This window comes from Leucoraja erinacea, chromosome 23, assembly GCF_028641065.1.
Source record: "Leucoraja erinacea ecotype New England chromosome 23, Leri_hhj_1, whole genome shotgun sequence".
NCBI lineage: Eukaryota > Metazoa > Chordata > Chondrichthyes > Rajiformes > Rajidae > Leucoraja > Leucoraja erinaceus.
The window spans coordinates 27,514,915-27,531,663 of record NC_073399.1 but is presented as its reverse complement, the minus strand read 5'-3'; the positions used below and the strand labels follow the sequence as shown (position 1 = coordinate 27,531,663).

At 44.8% G+C, this 16,749-nt stretch overlaps 1 protein-coding gene across 2 annotated transcripts in view; it reads left to right on the top strand.

Annotated features, from left to right (window-relative positions):
* The window catches only part of rfng (RFNG O-fucosylpeptide 3-beta-N-acetylglucosaminyltransferase), a 32,512-nt gene extending 16,130 nt beyond the window's left edge, over window positions 1-16,382 (top strand). The window contains exons 2-8 of one of the 2 annotated variants that reach the window (XM_055654169.1): window positions 3,650-3,698; window positions 5,182-5,284; window positions 6,784-6,919; window positions 8,712-8,797; window positions 12,624-12,789; window positions 13,927-14,012; window positions 14,514-16,382. In XM_055654169.1, coding sequence (XP_055510144.1) covers window positions 3,650-3,698; window positions 5,182-5,284; window positions 6,784-6,919; window positions 8,712-8,797; window positions 12,624-12,789; window positions 13,927-14,012; window positions 14,514-14,577 — 690 coding nt within the window. In that variant the 3' untranslated portion in view covers window positions 14,578-16,382. Of the gene's footprint in view, window positions 1-3,649; window positions 3,699-5,181; window positions 5,285-6,783; window positions 6,938-8,711; window positions 8,798-12,623; window positions 12,790-13,926; window positions 14,013-14,513 lie in introns of both variants that reach the window. The other variant, XM_055654168.1, reaches the window with a different exon arrangement.
* Window positions 16,383-16,749: the final 367 nt, after the last annotated feature.

Genomic DNA, 16,749 nt, shown 5'->3' with positions numbered 1-16,749 from the left:
TGGCAATAATGTCCTTCCTCAGATTTGGAGACCAAAACTGTACGCAATACTCCAGGTGTGGTCTCACCAAGACCCTGTACAACTGCAGTAGAACCTCCCTGCTCCTATACTCAAATCCTCTTGCTATGAAAACCAACATACCATTCGCTTTCTTTACTGCCTGCTGCACCTGCATGCTTACCTTCAATGACTGGTGTACCATGACACCCAGGTCTCGCTGCATCTCCCCCTTTCCCAATCGGCCACTATTTAGATAATAGTCTGCTTTCCCGTTTTTACCACCAAAATGGATAACCTCACATTTATCCACATTATACTGCATCTGCCAAACATTTGCCCACTCACCCAGCCTATCCAAGTCACCTTGCAGTCTCCTAGCATCCTCCTCACACCTAACACTGCCCCCCAGCTTAGTGTCATCTGCAAACTTGGAGATATTGCCTTCAATTCCCTCATCCAGATCATTAATATATATTGTAAATAGCTGGAGTCCCAGTACTGAGCCTTGCGGTACCCCACTAGTCACTGCCTGCCATTGTGAAAAGGACCCGTTTACTCCTACTCTTTGCTTCCTGTTTGCCAGCTAGTTCTCTATCCACATCAATACTGAACCCCCAATGCCGTGTGCTTTAAGTTTGTATACTAATCTCTTATGCGGGACCTTGTCGAAAGCCTTCTGGAAGTCCAGATACACCACATCCACTGGTTCTCCCCTATCCACGCTACTAGTTACATCCTCGAAGAATTCTATAAGATTCGTCAGACATGATTCACCTTTCGTAAATCCATGCTGACTTTGTCCAATGATTTCACCACTTTCCAAATGTGCTGCTATCCCATCTTTAATAACTGACTCTAGAAGTTTCCCCACTACCGATGTTAGACTAACTGGTCTGTAATTCCCCGTTTTCTCTCTCCCTCCCTTCTTAAAAAGTGGGGTTACGTTTGCTACCCGCCAATCCTCTGGAACTACTCCAGAATCTAAAGAGTTTTGAAAGATTATTACTAATGCATCCACTATTTCTGGAGCTACTTCCTTAAGTACTCTGGGATGCAGCCTATCTGGCCCTGGGGATTTATCGGCCTTTAATCCATTCAATTTACCCCAACAACACCACTTCCCAACTAACCTGGATTTCACTCAATTCCTCCAACTCCTTTGACCCACGGGCCCCTGCTATTTCCAGCAGGTTATTTATGGCTTCCTTAGTGAAGATGGAACGAAAGTAGTTATTCAATTGGTCCGCCATATCCTGGTTCCCCATTATCAACTCACCTGTTTCTGACTGCAAGGGACCTACATTTGTTTTAACTAATCTCTTTCTTTTCACATATCTATAAAAACTTTTGCAGTCAGTTTTTATGTTCCCTGCCAGTTTTCTTTCATAATCCATTTTTCCTTTCCTAATTAAGCCCTTCATCCTCCTCTGCTGGTCTCTGAATTTCTCCCAGTCCTCCGGTATGCTGCTTTTTCTGGCTAGTTTGTACGCATCATCCTTTGCTTTGATACTATCCCTGATTTCCCTTGTTATCCACGGATGCACTACCTTCCCTGATTTATTCTTTTGCCAAACTGGGATGAACAATTTTTGTAGTTCATCCATGCAGTCTTTAAATGCCTTCCATTGCATATCCACCGTCAACGCTTTTAGAATTAATTGCCAGTCAATCTTGGCCAATTCACGTCTCATACCCTCAAAGTTACCTTTCTTTAAGTTCAAAACCATTGTTTTTGAATTAACAATGTCACTCTCCATCCTAATGAAGAACTCAACCATATTATGGTCACTCTTGCCCAAGGGGCCACGCACAACAAGATTACTAACTAACCCTTCCTCATTACTCAATACCCAGTCTAAAATAGCCAGCTCTCTCGTTGGTTCCTCTACATGTTGATTTAGATAACTATCCCGCATACATTCCAAGAAATCCTCTTCCTCAGCACCCCTGCCAATTTGATTCACCCAATCTATATGTAGATTGAAGTCACCCATTATAACTGCCTTGCCTTTGTCGCAAGCATTTCTAATTTCCTGTTTGATACCATCTCCAACTTCACTACTACTGTTAAGTGGCCTGTGCACAACACCCACCAGCGTTTTCTGCCCCTTAGTGTTTCGCAGCTCTACCCATACCGATTCCACATCCTCCAAACTAATGTCCTTCCTTTCCATTGCGTTAATCTCCTCTCTAACCAGCAACACTACCCCACCTCCTTTTCCTTTCTCTCTATCCCTCCTGAATATTGAATATCCCTGGATGTTCAGCACCCAGCCTTGGTCACCCTGGAGCCATGTCTCCGTGATCCCAACTATATCATAATCATTAATAGCTATCTGTACGTTCAACTCATCCACCTTATTACGAATACTCCTTGCATTGAGACACAAAGCCTTCAGGCTTGTTTTTACAACGCTCTTACCCCTTATACAATTATGTTGAAAAATGGCCCTTTTTGATTTTTGCCCTGGTTTTGTCTGCCTGCCACTTTTACTTTTCACCTTGCTACCTATTGCCATCTTCGGCCAGTGACCCCTCTTCTTGACCAGCCCAGCCCTGGTCGCCAAAGCTGCCCTCGGATGAGGGGGAAGCGATGGCCAGTGTGTTGTGAGGCACTGTGGTGGGAGTGCCTGAACTCCCTTTGCGAGACTGCTCCTCTCGAAGCAAGTCTCGCTGGAGCATTTGCTCCACGAGCCGCTCCAAGCGGCTCAGGCGGCTGTCTCTGCCCCGCGCGGGCGGTGAGACGTCCTCGTCCGAAGAATCGGATACCACCGGCCGGTTGGTCTTCCGTGCTGCTTTACATCCAGTCCGCTGCTCAGGCTGCGCTAGCGAGACTGGGCTCGGCACGGTGTCGGGGATGGCGGATCGCTGGGTTAGCGGTCCTACCGCCTCTTGCCCCCCACTGATGGAACGCTCCTCCGTTGGAGTCGAACGGGGGGAGGATTTCTTGGTTTGTCTTGTTTTGCTCATGTTCTCCCTGGTGAGACAAAACAAAACACTTCTTTTTCGGAAAAAACGACCTCAGAATAAACTTACCTGACAGTCCGTCTTTTTTAAGCTGCAGCGGGAGCGCCTGATTCCCGCTACTTCGCTGTTGCACTGCGTGAACGCTCATGTCGCGCATGCATGCTGGACGGGTTCTTCACGTAGTCACTCACGTGAGTCCAAAGTGAAATATACTATACAGAAATACCATCGTCAAACTCAAGTACAATTGACAGAGCAAAGGGGAAGAAGCAGAGTGCAGAATATAGTGTCAGCGTTGCAGCGCACCAGTTCCATAGCTTTCCCTCAGCCTCTTGGGAATCCCTTGTTGCGGTGGACAGTCTGTTTTGTTTTTGGACATTGTGTTTTGCTCAAGTTTCCAGCATCTGCAGTTTCTTATGTCTCCAAATGTATTTTGCTTGTAGTTTTGCTAATCGATGTCCTGCCAGACAAATTGCACATTTCAGTAAGTTTTATATTTAAAATATAAACTTATCCATTCCATGAAACAGTTGAATTTGGGCATGCAAACTAATTAACCAGCGATGAATTAAATATACCAGACAGCCCCTTAATACTATTTTAAGAGATGCTGCCTGTTCTGCTGAGTTACTCTAGCATTTTGAGTCTGCCTTCCCTTAATACTCTTCTTTCTTTCCACAAGACATTTATATTCACGGATGGCGAGGATAAAGAATTGCGGGCAAAGGCTGGTGAGTACAGCAGTAAAAGTATTGTAGTGTGGACATTGACCAAGTGCTGGAGGTCCAGATGTGACTTGCTCCACGTGGAAGGAGAGTTGATGACCCCCAGCCTCTTGCTCGGTTGCACTGAGCGTTTCAATAAACCCATTCATTGAGTTTATCAACAAATTAGTTAGAAATCTTCAGAAACTCTTCATGCACCATTATAGTTTGTACCCCATGACTGCCACTGGCAAAATACATTAAGCAAATTATTTTGTGATGGATCTGGATATGTGCATTTAATTTGTGTCATGCCTTGTAACATGAAATTATGATATTTGATCGAAAGATACAACATGGAAACGGGCTCATCGGTCCACCAAGTCCATGCCGATCATCGATCACCCGTTCAATGATTCAATATTTTTATTGTCACGTGTGTAAACGCACAGTGAAATCCTTTTCTTACATACAGTCCAGTAAAGTATTGGCATACCTAAGCGCATCCACGATTAGCTTAGTGTACATAAATAGTCTACTACGCCCGCATGCAAGAGGCAGGTTTGATCCTGAGTCTGACCAAACTCTGTACAGGGTTTGTATGTTCCCACTGCGACCGCGCATGTTTCCTCCGGGTGCTCCGGTTTTCCACAACATCCCAAAGACGTGCAGGTTTGCAGGTTAATTGGCTTCTGTAAATTTCCTCTAGTGTGTAGAGAGTGGATGAGAAGGTGGGATAACTACTAGTGTGAGGAGGACCTGGTGGGCTGCAGCCTGCAGGGGGAGCCCGCCGAGCGGCCCGTGCTAGTTCCCCCGAAGACCAAAGGCGGGAGGATGGAACCAGTAATGACGGCAGATGCAAGGAGCGAAGCTGGTAGGAGAGGAGACCGGAGTCTGGCCTCAAGATCAGCTGCTGGAGGCCCTCCTGGGGCACAAAAGTGGACGGGTGAGAAGAGGGATGTCACGTCTAAGGGCGGCAATAGCTGGAGGCCCACAGCAGCCTGGGGCTTGCCTGGATCAGGCATCACTCAAAGACCTAGAGCGTGGACTGGACTTTGAAATTGGCGCCAAAACATAGTGCCTCTTTCCTTGCGGGCTCAGTAGACTATTTCTGTACACTTTGCTAATCGATAATGTGGTTGGGTATGCCAATATTTTGCTGTGGAGGGAATGGACAGGCAATGTTTCTGGTCAGGACCCTTCTTCAGACTCTCTTGAGCAAAATGCTAGAGGAATTCAGCAGGTCAGGCAGCATCTGAGGAGCAAATGAACATACAACGTTTCTGGTTGGGGCTTCTCTTCAGACTCACTGCATAGGCAATTGAAGGGTCTGAAGAAAGGCTATCATCTCTCAGTTCCTTCACAGATGCTGCCTAACCTACTGAGTTTCTCCAGCACTCTTTTTGCTCAGGATTCCAGCATCTGCCGTTTCTTGTGTCTACAAGTAAATAGATGTTATGGATGTTTTTCAAATGGTAAACCAACTCTGCACTTCTTTCTCTTTGTTTAGGAGGCAACATGATCAATACTAACTGCTCTGCTGCATATACACGCCAAGCACTTTGCTGTAAGATGTCTGTGGAGTATGACAAATTCATTGAATCTAAAAAAAAGTAAGCATGCTGAGTAAGTTATTATTAATATATAATTGTGTATTGATAGTCATAGAGTCATACAGTACGGACATAGACCTTTCGGCCCATATCGTACATGCCGACCATGTTGGCATATTGGACATCCCATTTTGCAGTGTTTGGCCCAAAGCCCTCTAACCCCTTCCCATCCACATATCTGTCCAAATGACTCCTAATTGTATTCAGTTCTTCTGCTTCTGACAGCTTATTCTAGAAATAGACTACCCTCTGGTTGCAAAATATGCCTTCACGGCCCCTGTTGAATCTCTCCCCTCACACCTTAACCCTTCTAGTTCTATCCTCAGAAAAGTACTGTGAGCATTCACTTTATCCATGCCCCTCACGATCCTATACACCTCAATAAGGTCACCCCTCAGCTTCTTATGCTCCAAAGAAAGAAATCCCAGCCTATCCAACCTTTCCCTATAACAAGCTTGCAACCCAGGTAACATCACAGTGATTCTCATCTCCACTCTTTCCAATTAATGACATCCTATCTACACGTGGATGACCACAACTGCACTCCCAGTATGGACTCACCAACAACTTGTACGGTTGCATCATTATGTTCTGATTTTTATATGCTTTTTATATCTAATTGGTCATTTACTAGTTTTGAGTCTGCAGTCCCAGATTCCATAACTTCTCTTCTACATTTACATTTTTACCTGTAATTTTTAACTTGCTTTTTATCTCAGGATTGTTGTATGGCAATTTCAATTCTCTGCGATGTTTTGGGTGGATAGGCTATTTCCTATCCAAAAGAAAACAATGAATGTCTTTATTCCAAAGATCTATCTGCGTGGTAAATTGCATGGTACACAAAAATGCTGGAGAAACTCAGCGGGTGCAGCAGCATCTATGGAGCGAAGGAAATAGGCGACGTTTCGGGCCAAAACCCTTCTTACAGCATTACTGTAGTGTTTCTTAAATTGAGACATTAGGGTGGCACAGCAGGTATAGCGGCTGCATCACAGCACCAGAAACCATGGGTTCGATCCTGACCTTGGGTGCTGTCTATGTGGAGTTTACACGTTCTCCCTGTGACCGCTGGGTTTCCTCCCACGTCCCAGTGACATGCGGGTTTGTCGTTTAATTGGACTCTGTAAATTGCTCCTGGGTGTAGGGAATGAATGAGGAATGCAAAATCTTCAAATGTAATATTTATGTTGGTAAGTGTATTTTTGGGATTGCAGTTTATTGGCAGCCAAAAGTTATGTAATAATGTTTAAATGTCCCTGGTGTACGACCAACTAGTACATTTTGGGATGTGGGAGAAGTTTGGAATATCTATGAGCAACGCACGCGGTCACAGGGTGAACATGCAAACTCCACGCAGACAACAGCAGACATCAGGATAAACCCAGGTCACTGGAGTTGTTGGACACAGCACCATCATGCGGTCCTGCAAAACATTTCCATTTAGTTTGGGGTTGACTAAAATATTAATTTTCTCCTTGTTATATGATGTTTTCTAGATGGTTTTGCCACTTTGATGATGATAATTATGTAAATATTCGAAGTCTGGTCCACCTGTTGTCCACATATTCGCACACCCAAGATGTTTATATTGGCAGACCAAGCCTTGATCACCCTGTTGAAGCTTTGGAGAGGGTAAGGAGTGGTGGGTCGGTAAGTGTTCCTAATTTACACCAACGTGAAGAATGAATGAAACAGCAGAAGAAATAAGGGCGACACAGGGGCACAACTGGGAGAGCTGCTCCATCGCAACACCAGAGACCAGGGTTCGATCCTGACCTCGGGTGCTGTCTCCGAAGTTTGCACCTTCCCCCTGTGTTTGGGTGGTCAATGGTCAGCATGATCTCGGTGGGGTGAAGACACACACTAGGGACAATTTACAGAAGCCAATTAGCCTACAAACCCGCACGTCTTGGGAATGAGGGAGGAAACGGAAGCATTCGGAGAAAACCCAGGCGGTTACAGTGAGAACATGCAAACTTGGTACAGACAGCACTCGTGGTCAGGATCAAACGTGGGTCTCTGGCACTGCAAGGCGGCAATGCTATCGCTGTGCCATTGTGGCCCGTCATTGGAATTTATCTGTTGTCCTGCTCACCAATATCTCTAGTGTTACATTATTTACCGGCATTTATTTCCTCCAGCATCTTTTTTCTCATTCCAACATGCTCACACACCCAAGATGTTTCATGGAAAAATGATAAGATAAGCAGTACTGCTTGTAAACAAAGATATCTGGGCACTGCCCAGGATGGGCAGTGCCCAGATATCTTTGTTTTCAAGCAGTACTACTTATCTTATCATTTTTTTTTCTCTCCAAGTTTTGAAAAGTTGGATTGTCAGGGATGTCCTGATGATTCTGGCACGGGTGATAACCACATTTCGAGTCATAGTTATGCAGCAAGGAAACAACTTCAGCCCAGCGCGCCCATGCCAACTAAGATGCCTCGTGTAAGCCGGTTCCATTTAGAGTCATAGAGTCATAACGTCTACGGTTGCCAACTTTCCTCATTCCCAAATAAGGGAAAAAAGGTCAAAATAAGGGACAAATTCCCCACGGCAATACGTTGACCGGGTCGACTGTGGCTGGGTGAATGATGAGTTGGCTCGGGTGGTGGACTGCACACAAAGCCCAGCCGGTGGGCCAGCGGAGGAGTTTTGGCCTGGGCGCCGGACTTTGCTGCCCGCGATGTTGCGCTCAAGGCCCAGCACCCCATCCAACTCATGAACCGATGATCAGCCATGAGAAGGGGGGGGTGGTGATGTTGGCAGTAAGCGAAGGTCGGACAGCTGGCCGGGCTGCCGACCGATGAGGCCACGGCGAGGTGCTGCTGCTGTGCTCCATGGGATGCACTACGTCAGGATGGGTGAGATGGGGCCAGACGCAGCACTACGACCCGACAGTCCCCTCGACCCGAGTAGTAGCAGTCAAATACGGGACACGAGCAGTCCCGTAAGGGATAAACTAATTTAGCCCAATATACGGGATGTCCCGGTTAATACGGGACAGTTGGCAATGCTAATAGGGTCGTACAGCATGGAAACAGGCCCTTCGACCTAACTTTCACATGCTGACCATGATGCTCCATCTGCACTAGTCTCACCCATATGCATTTAGCCCATATCTCTCTAATCCTTTCCTATGTCTGCTAAATGTTGCTATTGCTTCTAAATGTTGCTTCAATCACTTCCTCTGACAGCTCATTCCATGTCCAGCATTTACTGTGTGAAACAAGTTGCCCGTCAGGTTCCTTTGCCCTCAGCTTCTTGATTTCCCAACTCAGGGCAAAAAAAACCCACTGTGTTCATCATGTCTAATCCCCTCATGTGTAACTGGATGTTTTGATGAGAATACGACATAATGTGCTCATTTCTTTGGTTATTTTTATGAATGGTATGGACGAGTTGTGCTCTTTGTGTCCTTTAGACCTCTGTGAAGTTTTGGTTTGCTACGGGCGGTGCTGGCTTCTGCATCAGCCGTGGGCTGGCATTGAAAATGAGTCCCTGGGCCAGGTATTGTCTTTAACTGTTTATCCATTGGCTATTTAGTTTGGTGCATGCATCAGTCATTCTACTTGATCTGCCAAGTTTTCCCTCGATTCCCAGTAGCCATTTCCTTTACGTGTTTAAAATCATAATTTTAAGACCAGTGTCTATCTGATTTAGTTGACTTCAAAAGTCCTTCTATGGTTGTAATGCCACTGGTAATTACTCTGGACACTCAGACGCACAATGTAAAATGTAAATCTTCTTATAATTAATTGGGTCAATCTGATTGCAGCTGAAGAAACACTCAATTGTGACTGTGCCAGATAAGCTCATTGATATTGGTCCTGGCTCTGTTTCTAAATGCCCTGGTTCCAGCTGACTTCAGATTCTAAGCACTTGTTCCTGTGCTGTGCTAAAAAAACAACTGTCCTGTTGCTTAATGTTAAATCCTTCAGATGGAATGTAAAATCTCAAGTATAATGTATAATCGGAGTGGCGGCGCGGCTCTGGCTGCGGCGGCTCACCGGCAGTCCCGTTTGTTTGTGTTGTTTATTTTGTTTTGGTTAGTCTAGTTTTTGGTTTTTAGTTTGTGATTTGGGTGGGGTGGGGGTTGAAACGGGGTTTGCAGTCTCTCCCTGCGGGGGAATGCGACCTTTTTGTCGTATTACCCCTTCTCTGCCTCCGTCTGCGCTGAGGCCCAATGGAGCTGACGACCTCGAGGCTCCGGAGGCAGAGCCCGTCAGGACTCGCCCTGAGCTCGCTCCCGTGAGGGTGGTCCGGCTCGGGGCTGGAAGAGGTTGGGACGCTCCGGTGAGGGCGGCCAGCCCGAGGGTGGAACGAGGTTCCCGTCGGAGCGGCCGAGCTCGGGGAGGTGCGGCGCTCGCAGCCCGAGGGAGGTTCGGCGCCCATGTCGGGGCGGCCCAGCCCGAGGCTGAAGACGGTGCGGTACTCACGTAAGGGTGGCTGGGACGGTGTTCTGGCGGTGGTGGCCTGAGTCCGGGGTTCGGCCGCGGGCCAGCGGCTGCGTCTGCAGGACTGGTGGGCGGCAGCTTCGACCACCCCGGGCCGCGGTGTTTGAGCCGCGGGACTGGTTTATAACATCGCTCGGGGGGTATCGCCTCAGCACAGAGGGAGAAGAGGAGGGAAGAGACTGCAGACCTAAGACTTTTGCCACCATCACTGTGAGGAGATGCTGGGTGGACTCACTGTGGTGGATGTTAATATGTGTTTATTGTTGTTTTTATTGTATTATATGTATGACTGCTGCAATTTCGTTCAGACTTCGGTCTGAATGACAATAAAGGCTATCTAATCTAATCTAAAAGACCCTGCTACTTAAGCTTGTGTGACAGGAGCAAAATTAAGCCATTCAGCCCATCAAGTCTACTGCACCATTCAATCATGACGGATCTATCTTTCACTCTCAACCCCATTCTCCTGCCTTCTCCCCCATAACCCGTAGGACACTCTTACGAATCAAGAATCTATCAAAAGTGTCCATTGGCTTGGCCTTCACAGCCTTCTGTGGCAATGAATTCCACAGATTCCCCACTGCTTGCACCATCTCTTCAGGATAGAATGAGTACAAGGCTGAATGACCTGGTACTGTATTTTCTTATGGCATTGATAATTGAGTTTATATATTAAACATTAATTCCGCTTGTTACTGAACCATTTGCAAACTTGCAGGGAAATGAAATTCACTGATATCAACATGGACTATAAGTTGAATCCCTCAAGTACACACTCGGTTAATTCCATTGCACCATATTGCATTCTGCTCACACGCTTCAAGTGTAGATTTTCTCAGGAAACAAGGCTGAAACTGAACTAAGTAACTACTTGTAGCACATTAAAGATTCATCACATCACATAAGCTGGGATGTAATGTTAAAATTGTACAAGGCATTGGTGAGACCAAATCTGGAGTATGGTGTACAATTTTGGTCGCCCAATTATAGGAAGGATGTCAACAAAATAGAGAGAGTACAGAGGAGATTTACTAGAATGTTGCCTGGGTTTCAACAACTAAGTTACAAAGATAGGTTGAATAAGTTGGGTCTTTATTCTCTGGAGCGCAGAAGGTTAAGGGGGGACTTGATAGAGGTCTTTAAAATGATGAGAGGGATAGACAGAGTTGATGTGGACAAGCTTTTCCCTTTGAGAATAGGGAAGATTCAAACAAGAGGACATGACTTCAGAATTAAGGGACAGAAGTTTAGGGGTAACATGAGGGGGAACTTCTTTACTCAGAGAGTGGTAGCGGTGTGGAATGAGCTTCCAGTGGAAGTGGTGGAGGCAGGTTCGTTGGTATCATTTAAAAATAAATTGGATAGGCATATGGATGAGAAGGGAATGGAGGGTTATGGTATGAGTGCAGGCAGGTGGAACTAAGGGAAAAAAAGTTGTTCGGCACGGACTTGTAGGGCCGAGATGGCCTGTTTCCGTGCTGTTATGGTTATATGGTTATAACCATGATTTTCAACATTTATACATCATTATCTCAGCAAATACGTAAACAAAGTGGATAACATGCTGGAGGAAGTCAGCAGGTCAGGAAGCATCTGTGGAGGGAATATACAGATAACATTTTGGGCCAGGATCTTGTTCAGACTGATCCAAAATGTTGTCTGTCCATTCCCTCCACAGATGCTGCCTGACCCGCTGAGTTCCTCCAGTACTTTGCGTTTTACTCAGGATTCCTGTATCTGCAGCTCCTTGAACATTTGTGTGAAAATTGCATGTTGATGATCACTAAATGTTTTCTATAAGCTGATTGACATTAAATTTAAAAAAAAATCATCTGGATTAATGGATTGATACATTTCAGTCAGACTGAAAGGTATGAAAGCTGTTTACTATTTGGTCTTGAGGTGCAGAGTTTGATTGTATATTGCTTGGCTCCATGCTGATTCAAAATCAGCTCAAAAACATGACATGCTCATTCTCGCTCACTCTCTTTTTTTCTGTTGGCCTTTAGAGCCCTAAAAATAAACTGACATCTTTTTGTTTCTGCTGACTGCAGTCACTTCCACATTATTTGCTATCCAGTTAACCATATCCAAGCATTTTCTCTGGTTTGTTCAATTTTGCTAGACCACGCTGCTTCTTGAGTTCTGCAGCTGACTGATTCACATCTCCTTCCTGCAGGCCAGTCATGGTGTTATTTTTTAACTATCAGAAGCTGATTGGTACACCATGACATCCAACCCAAACCATTTACTATTGTGACGTTCATTATTAGCAATTAACATCAAATTCAGGAAGTCACATAACGGGGAATGTGTACAACTCAAAAGCCTATGCGTCTAACATATTCAGAGAAGATATAGTGGCGTTTAAGAGGCATTTGGATAGGCACGTGGATTTAAAGGGAGTGGAGGGTTATGGATTAAGTGCTGGCTGATAAAAATGTGTCTTGGCATCACGTTCAGCACAGACATAGTGGGCTGAAGGGCCTATTCCAATGCTGTACTGTTCTATGTTCTATCATCTTTTCTCCTTCCATCATTACTCTGATTAGATCTGCTCAAAATGGATAACGTCTAAGCAAATGACCAATAATGAGTTTTGAAATAAGAAACGATAATAGGACTGAGTTGGATGATCAGCCATGATCATATTGAATGGCGGTGCATGCTCAAAGGGCCGAATGGCCTACTCCTGCACCTAATTTCTATGTTTCTATGTTTCTATAACTGTACTGTCATCTGATTAGAGATACACTGTACACTCTTCAAAGCTAAATTTGAGCTGATTCTCTTGGTTCTAAAAATCAATGTGTTTCGATTGTAAATATGGATGAAAGTCCCAATCGGTATAAGAACCACATTTCCGTTTTGTTTAACAGTTTTGGGAACTTTATCAGCACGGCGGAGAAGATCCGTCTGCCAGACGACTGTACGATCGGCTACATCATCGAGGGCCTGCTGGAGGTGAAGATGATCCACAGTGACCTGTTCCACTCCCACCTGGAAAACCTGCAGCAGCTCCCTGCTCCCACCATCCTCAAACAGGTCGGTTCCCCGAACTTCACCCTACCTTCCTCTTTCCTCCACGCTTATAATCATGTATTGTCTTTCCACTGGTGACTGGTTAGCACGCAACAGAGCGGCACGGTGGCACAGCGGTAGAGTTGCTGACTTGGTGCTAGAGAGCCGGCTTCGATCCTGACTAATGGGTGCTGTCTGTACGGAGTTTACACGTTCTCCCCGTAACCTGTGTGGGTTTTCTCCGGGTGCTCAGGTTTCCTCCCACACTCCAAAGACTTACAGGTTTGTAGGTTCGTTGGCTTGGTATAAATGCAAATTGTCCCTAGTGTGTGTGTGTAGGATAGTGTTAGTGTGCGGGGATTGCTGGTCAGCGTGGACTCAGTGGGCCAAAGGGCCTTTCTCTAAACTAAACCAAACACTTTTCACTATAGCCGAGTACATGTGACAATATATTAAACTAAAAGCAATTGTAGGTGTTGGCAGTATTTATTTGTGACAATATAACATACCGACGACACCTCTGAAAAGTAAAAAAAAATAGATTTTCAAATTTTTTAATGTTACAAAAAGAGTAATAAAGTTTAAAATATAAGGTGTTAATTAAATTGGGCAGTCAGGCCCCCAAACAGCTGAAGCAGCTTATTGAATGAGCATTTGCATGGACACCAACAGCAAGGAAGGATATGTGCACTGCAAAGCCTTAAAGATGCTTTTATCAAAAAATGCAGTGGGTTATGTATGTGCCACCAGCATTTCACCCACGTGGGCAGTCCTCACGAGCCCAAGCAGTGAATGACAACAGATGATTTGACTAATTACTAATTAATCAGAAGCAAGTCTAATCATACCATGGAAAGACACAAACTGCTGGAGTAACTCAGCAGACCAGACAGCATCCCTGGTGAACATGGATAGGTGACGTTTCGAGTCAGAGGCCAATTGACCTACAAACCCTCACGTCTTTGGGATGTGGGAGTACACCGGAGCACGGAGGAAACCCACAAGGTCACTGAGCACGTGCAGACTCCACACAGACAGCACCCGAGATCATGATTGAACCCAGGCATCTGGTGTGTGTTGCTGAGGACCAAAGATAATCTTGATCCCCTTTTCCCAGGTTTCTATACGTGATACTTAACTTGTTAATCATAACTGTTTCAGGTTACCTTGAGTTACGGGAATTCAGACATGAAGCGGAACGTGCTGAGAGTCCAGGGCCCCTTCAGCCAGGTCGAGGACCCTTCAAGGTACCGTGACCCCTCTTATATCCTGAGACGTGTGGTGTGAGCTTTTGCCTGATAGGAGCAGGGAGAAGAAGGGATGACTGGGGTGGGACAAGTCTTTGATTATGTTGGTTGCTTTCTTTGGGTGGTGTGGATGGAGTTAGTGGTGGGGAGTCTGGTCTGTGTGATGGACTGAGCTACATCTACAACTCCCTGCAATCTCTTATGGTCTTGGGCAGAGCTGTTCCCAAACCAAGCTGTGATGCAACCCAGCTTTGCTTTCTATTAATGTCATAGAATTATAATAGTGTGCTTTCTCTTAGGGAACTTTCCAATTACAGTCAGTATATGAAGCCATCTGACTGTGTTCTGCTCCTCAAATTTACTGTCTTTCTGCTTATTGTGTGTAAAAAGAAACAAGTGTGTCTCAAATTAGAATTCAGTTATAAGTGGGACCTGCAAGTAAGAATTTCATTGTTCCGTTTAGGTAGATATGACAATAAAATACACTTTGTTTTGCTCCAGGTTCAAATCTATACACTGTCTCCTGTATCACGATGTCTGGTGTCCCCCAGAAGATGGAGAGTGATCGGCAGAACGAGTTGTGCCTCTTTTTTTTCCACCAGCTGATTTACTTTTGGAGAAACTTCCGTGGAGGGGGAATCGAAGGGCCTCCTTTTATTGGGAAGGAAAAGTGTGACGCTGCGGGAGGTGTGATGCAGGAATTGGACCAGAGATTATTCCTGGATGAGCTGCACATGTTCTGTAAAACAACTAAATCTTGATCTGCCAGAGACAAAATGTCATTTCTGTCCATTGGATTTGTGGACTAAAACGAACCGTGAGAAAGCTGAGTGCCAAAGTGCGAGACTTATCGCATCAAAACCGAACCTACTCTTCTGTGTGTGATGATGACTTGAAATTTGATCTCAATGCAATGACTTGGAGTCACTGAAGATCACCACTCCTCACATTTCTGTTTGCTGGGTACACAAATATCTGCTGCAAAATGTTGAAGACTTTTGCCAACCTGCTCACATTGGAAATGTAGACTCTGTTCACTCTGTGTGTTTGCTGTGTGCAATATGTTCAAGGATTTCAAATTGGCTGTGTTGGGCATGCAGTTCTCTGCTGTGTCAGTTATGCAGTACTCTGCAGTCAAACTCTGCATTTGCAGGGATGCATTGTTGTAACAGTTACATCTCCATGAGATGGTGGTTTCCTAGTGGTGAATATCACTGTGGCTTCACGGTGCCAAACAGTGTCATAATTTGAGGGATATTTGCCACTGAGTCGCTGAAATGAGCAGACTGACAAGGTAGCATTCAGTTCAAATGTGGACCTAAATTTGTACTGAGCAAACACAATTTTAGTTACTGAATGGTCAGGTAAAACGATTTGATTACTCCGGTAAAAAAATCGTCTTGCTTCTTAATGAAATGTGTTGACACTACCAGCACAGTATTACGGTACCACTGCAATTCTAAATAACTTGTTTAGTTCTCTGTTTCGCCTATCGAGCCAAAGACAAAACCTTGTTTTTAATGATTTGTTTAAAACAAAGTATGACTAATCCACACTGAACAATCATTTCCCTCTGGAATTACTTCAGCTCAGTAAGGGTGGAATCGTTTAAACAGAATTTATTTTTTGGATATACTATGATTTCTGAAATTGCAAGTAAAATAATTACTGGTACTTACTTTCCACCTTGAAATGATGAAGAGAAAGGACTGTGTATGCGGAACGATGCACAGAGCTATCTAAATATTCCCGAGGTTTCTCTAGTTTTTAAATTCTCATCTCAGTTAATCAGAAAAATGTAAAGTGATGGAGTAACTCAGCAGGTCAGGCAGCATCTCTGGAGAACATGGATTGGTGATATTTTGGATTGGGGCCCTTGCTTCTTTGCTCCCATAGATGTTGCCTGATCCACTGAGTTGCTCCAGCATTTTTTTTTGCTCCAGAATTATGCAGTCTTTTGTGTCTTCAATCACAGTTGTTTTGTCATCTGACCACCCTTGTTCCTTCACGATGTGGGTAGATTAATCCCACCACTCCTGGTATCAGTCCTCCACTATCATCGAACCAGAACTTCCAACTCTGGGTCGAAGATCATCTTGATGGAGCAAAATTGACCTTCCAGTTTCCAGCCACTAGTAGGTCCACTTATGTGTGACTCTGACAGTGACTCTCCTTGAATGCTACACCCCTGCAGCGAGACTGTAACTTCGGTAAGTACCAGCTGTAACCCACAAATATACGGACTTCAAGCCTTGGGGGTTGCAATGTCTACTCTGTTTCGGTAAAATACTGGGCTGAAGTTCACAGCTCGGGCGAGAAAGCTGCCGCTGTGGTAAACAACTTCATTTTGAATAAAGGGAACATTTCATATTCTGGCATTTGCCTGCATTACGTAATCCTATAAATGTGATTATAGTGCAGCTGGAAGCACTAGAAATTGTTGCATTGAATACACAAATGAGAAGCTGATGCCACATGTAGCTGGAGGCTGGAGGCTGGTGCAATCCCTTCAGTGTCTGTGCATCTGAATCTCAAGTTTACTTGTTCTCTTAACAGGTCACTGTGTCTTGAAACAAAATTTAATCTTTTGTACGTTAATTACAGTGTTATTTTATTGATATCACTGATTCCCAAAAAAACATGGTTACATTAGTTTATTCTCATGTACACTCGGGGGCAATCAAATTCCCCATTCACATGAATCACACAAAGCAAACTAGTGATAAATATCACAATA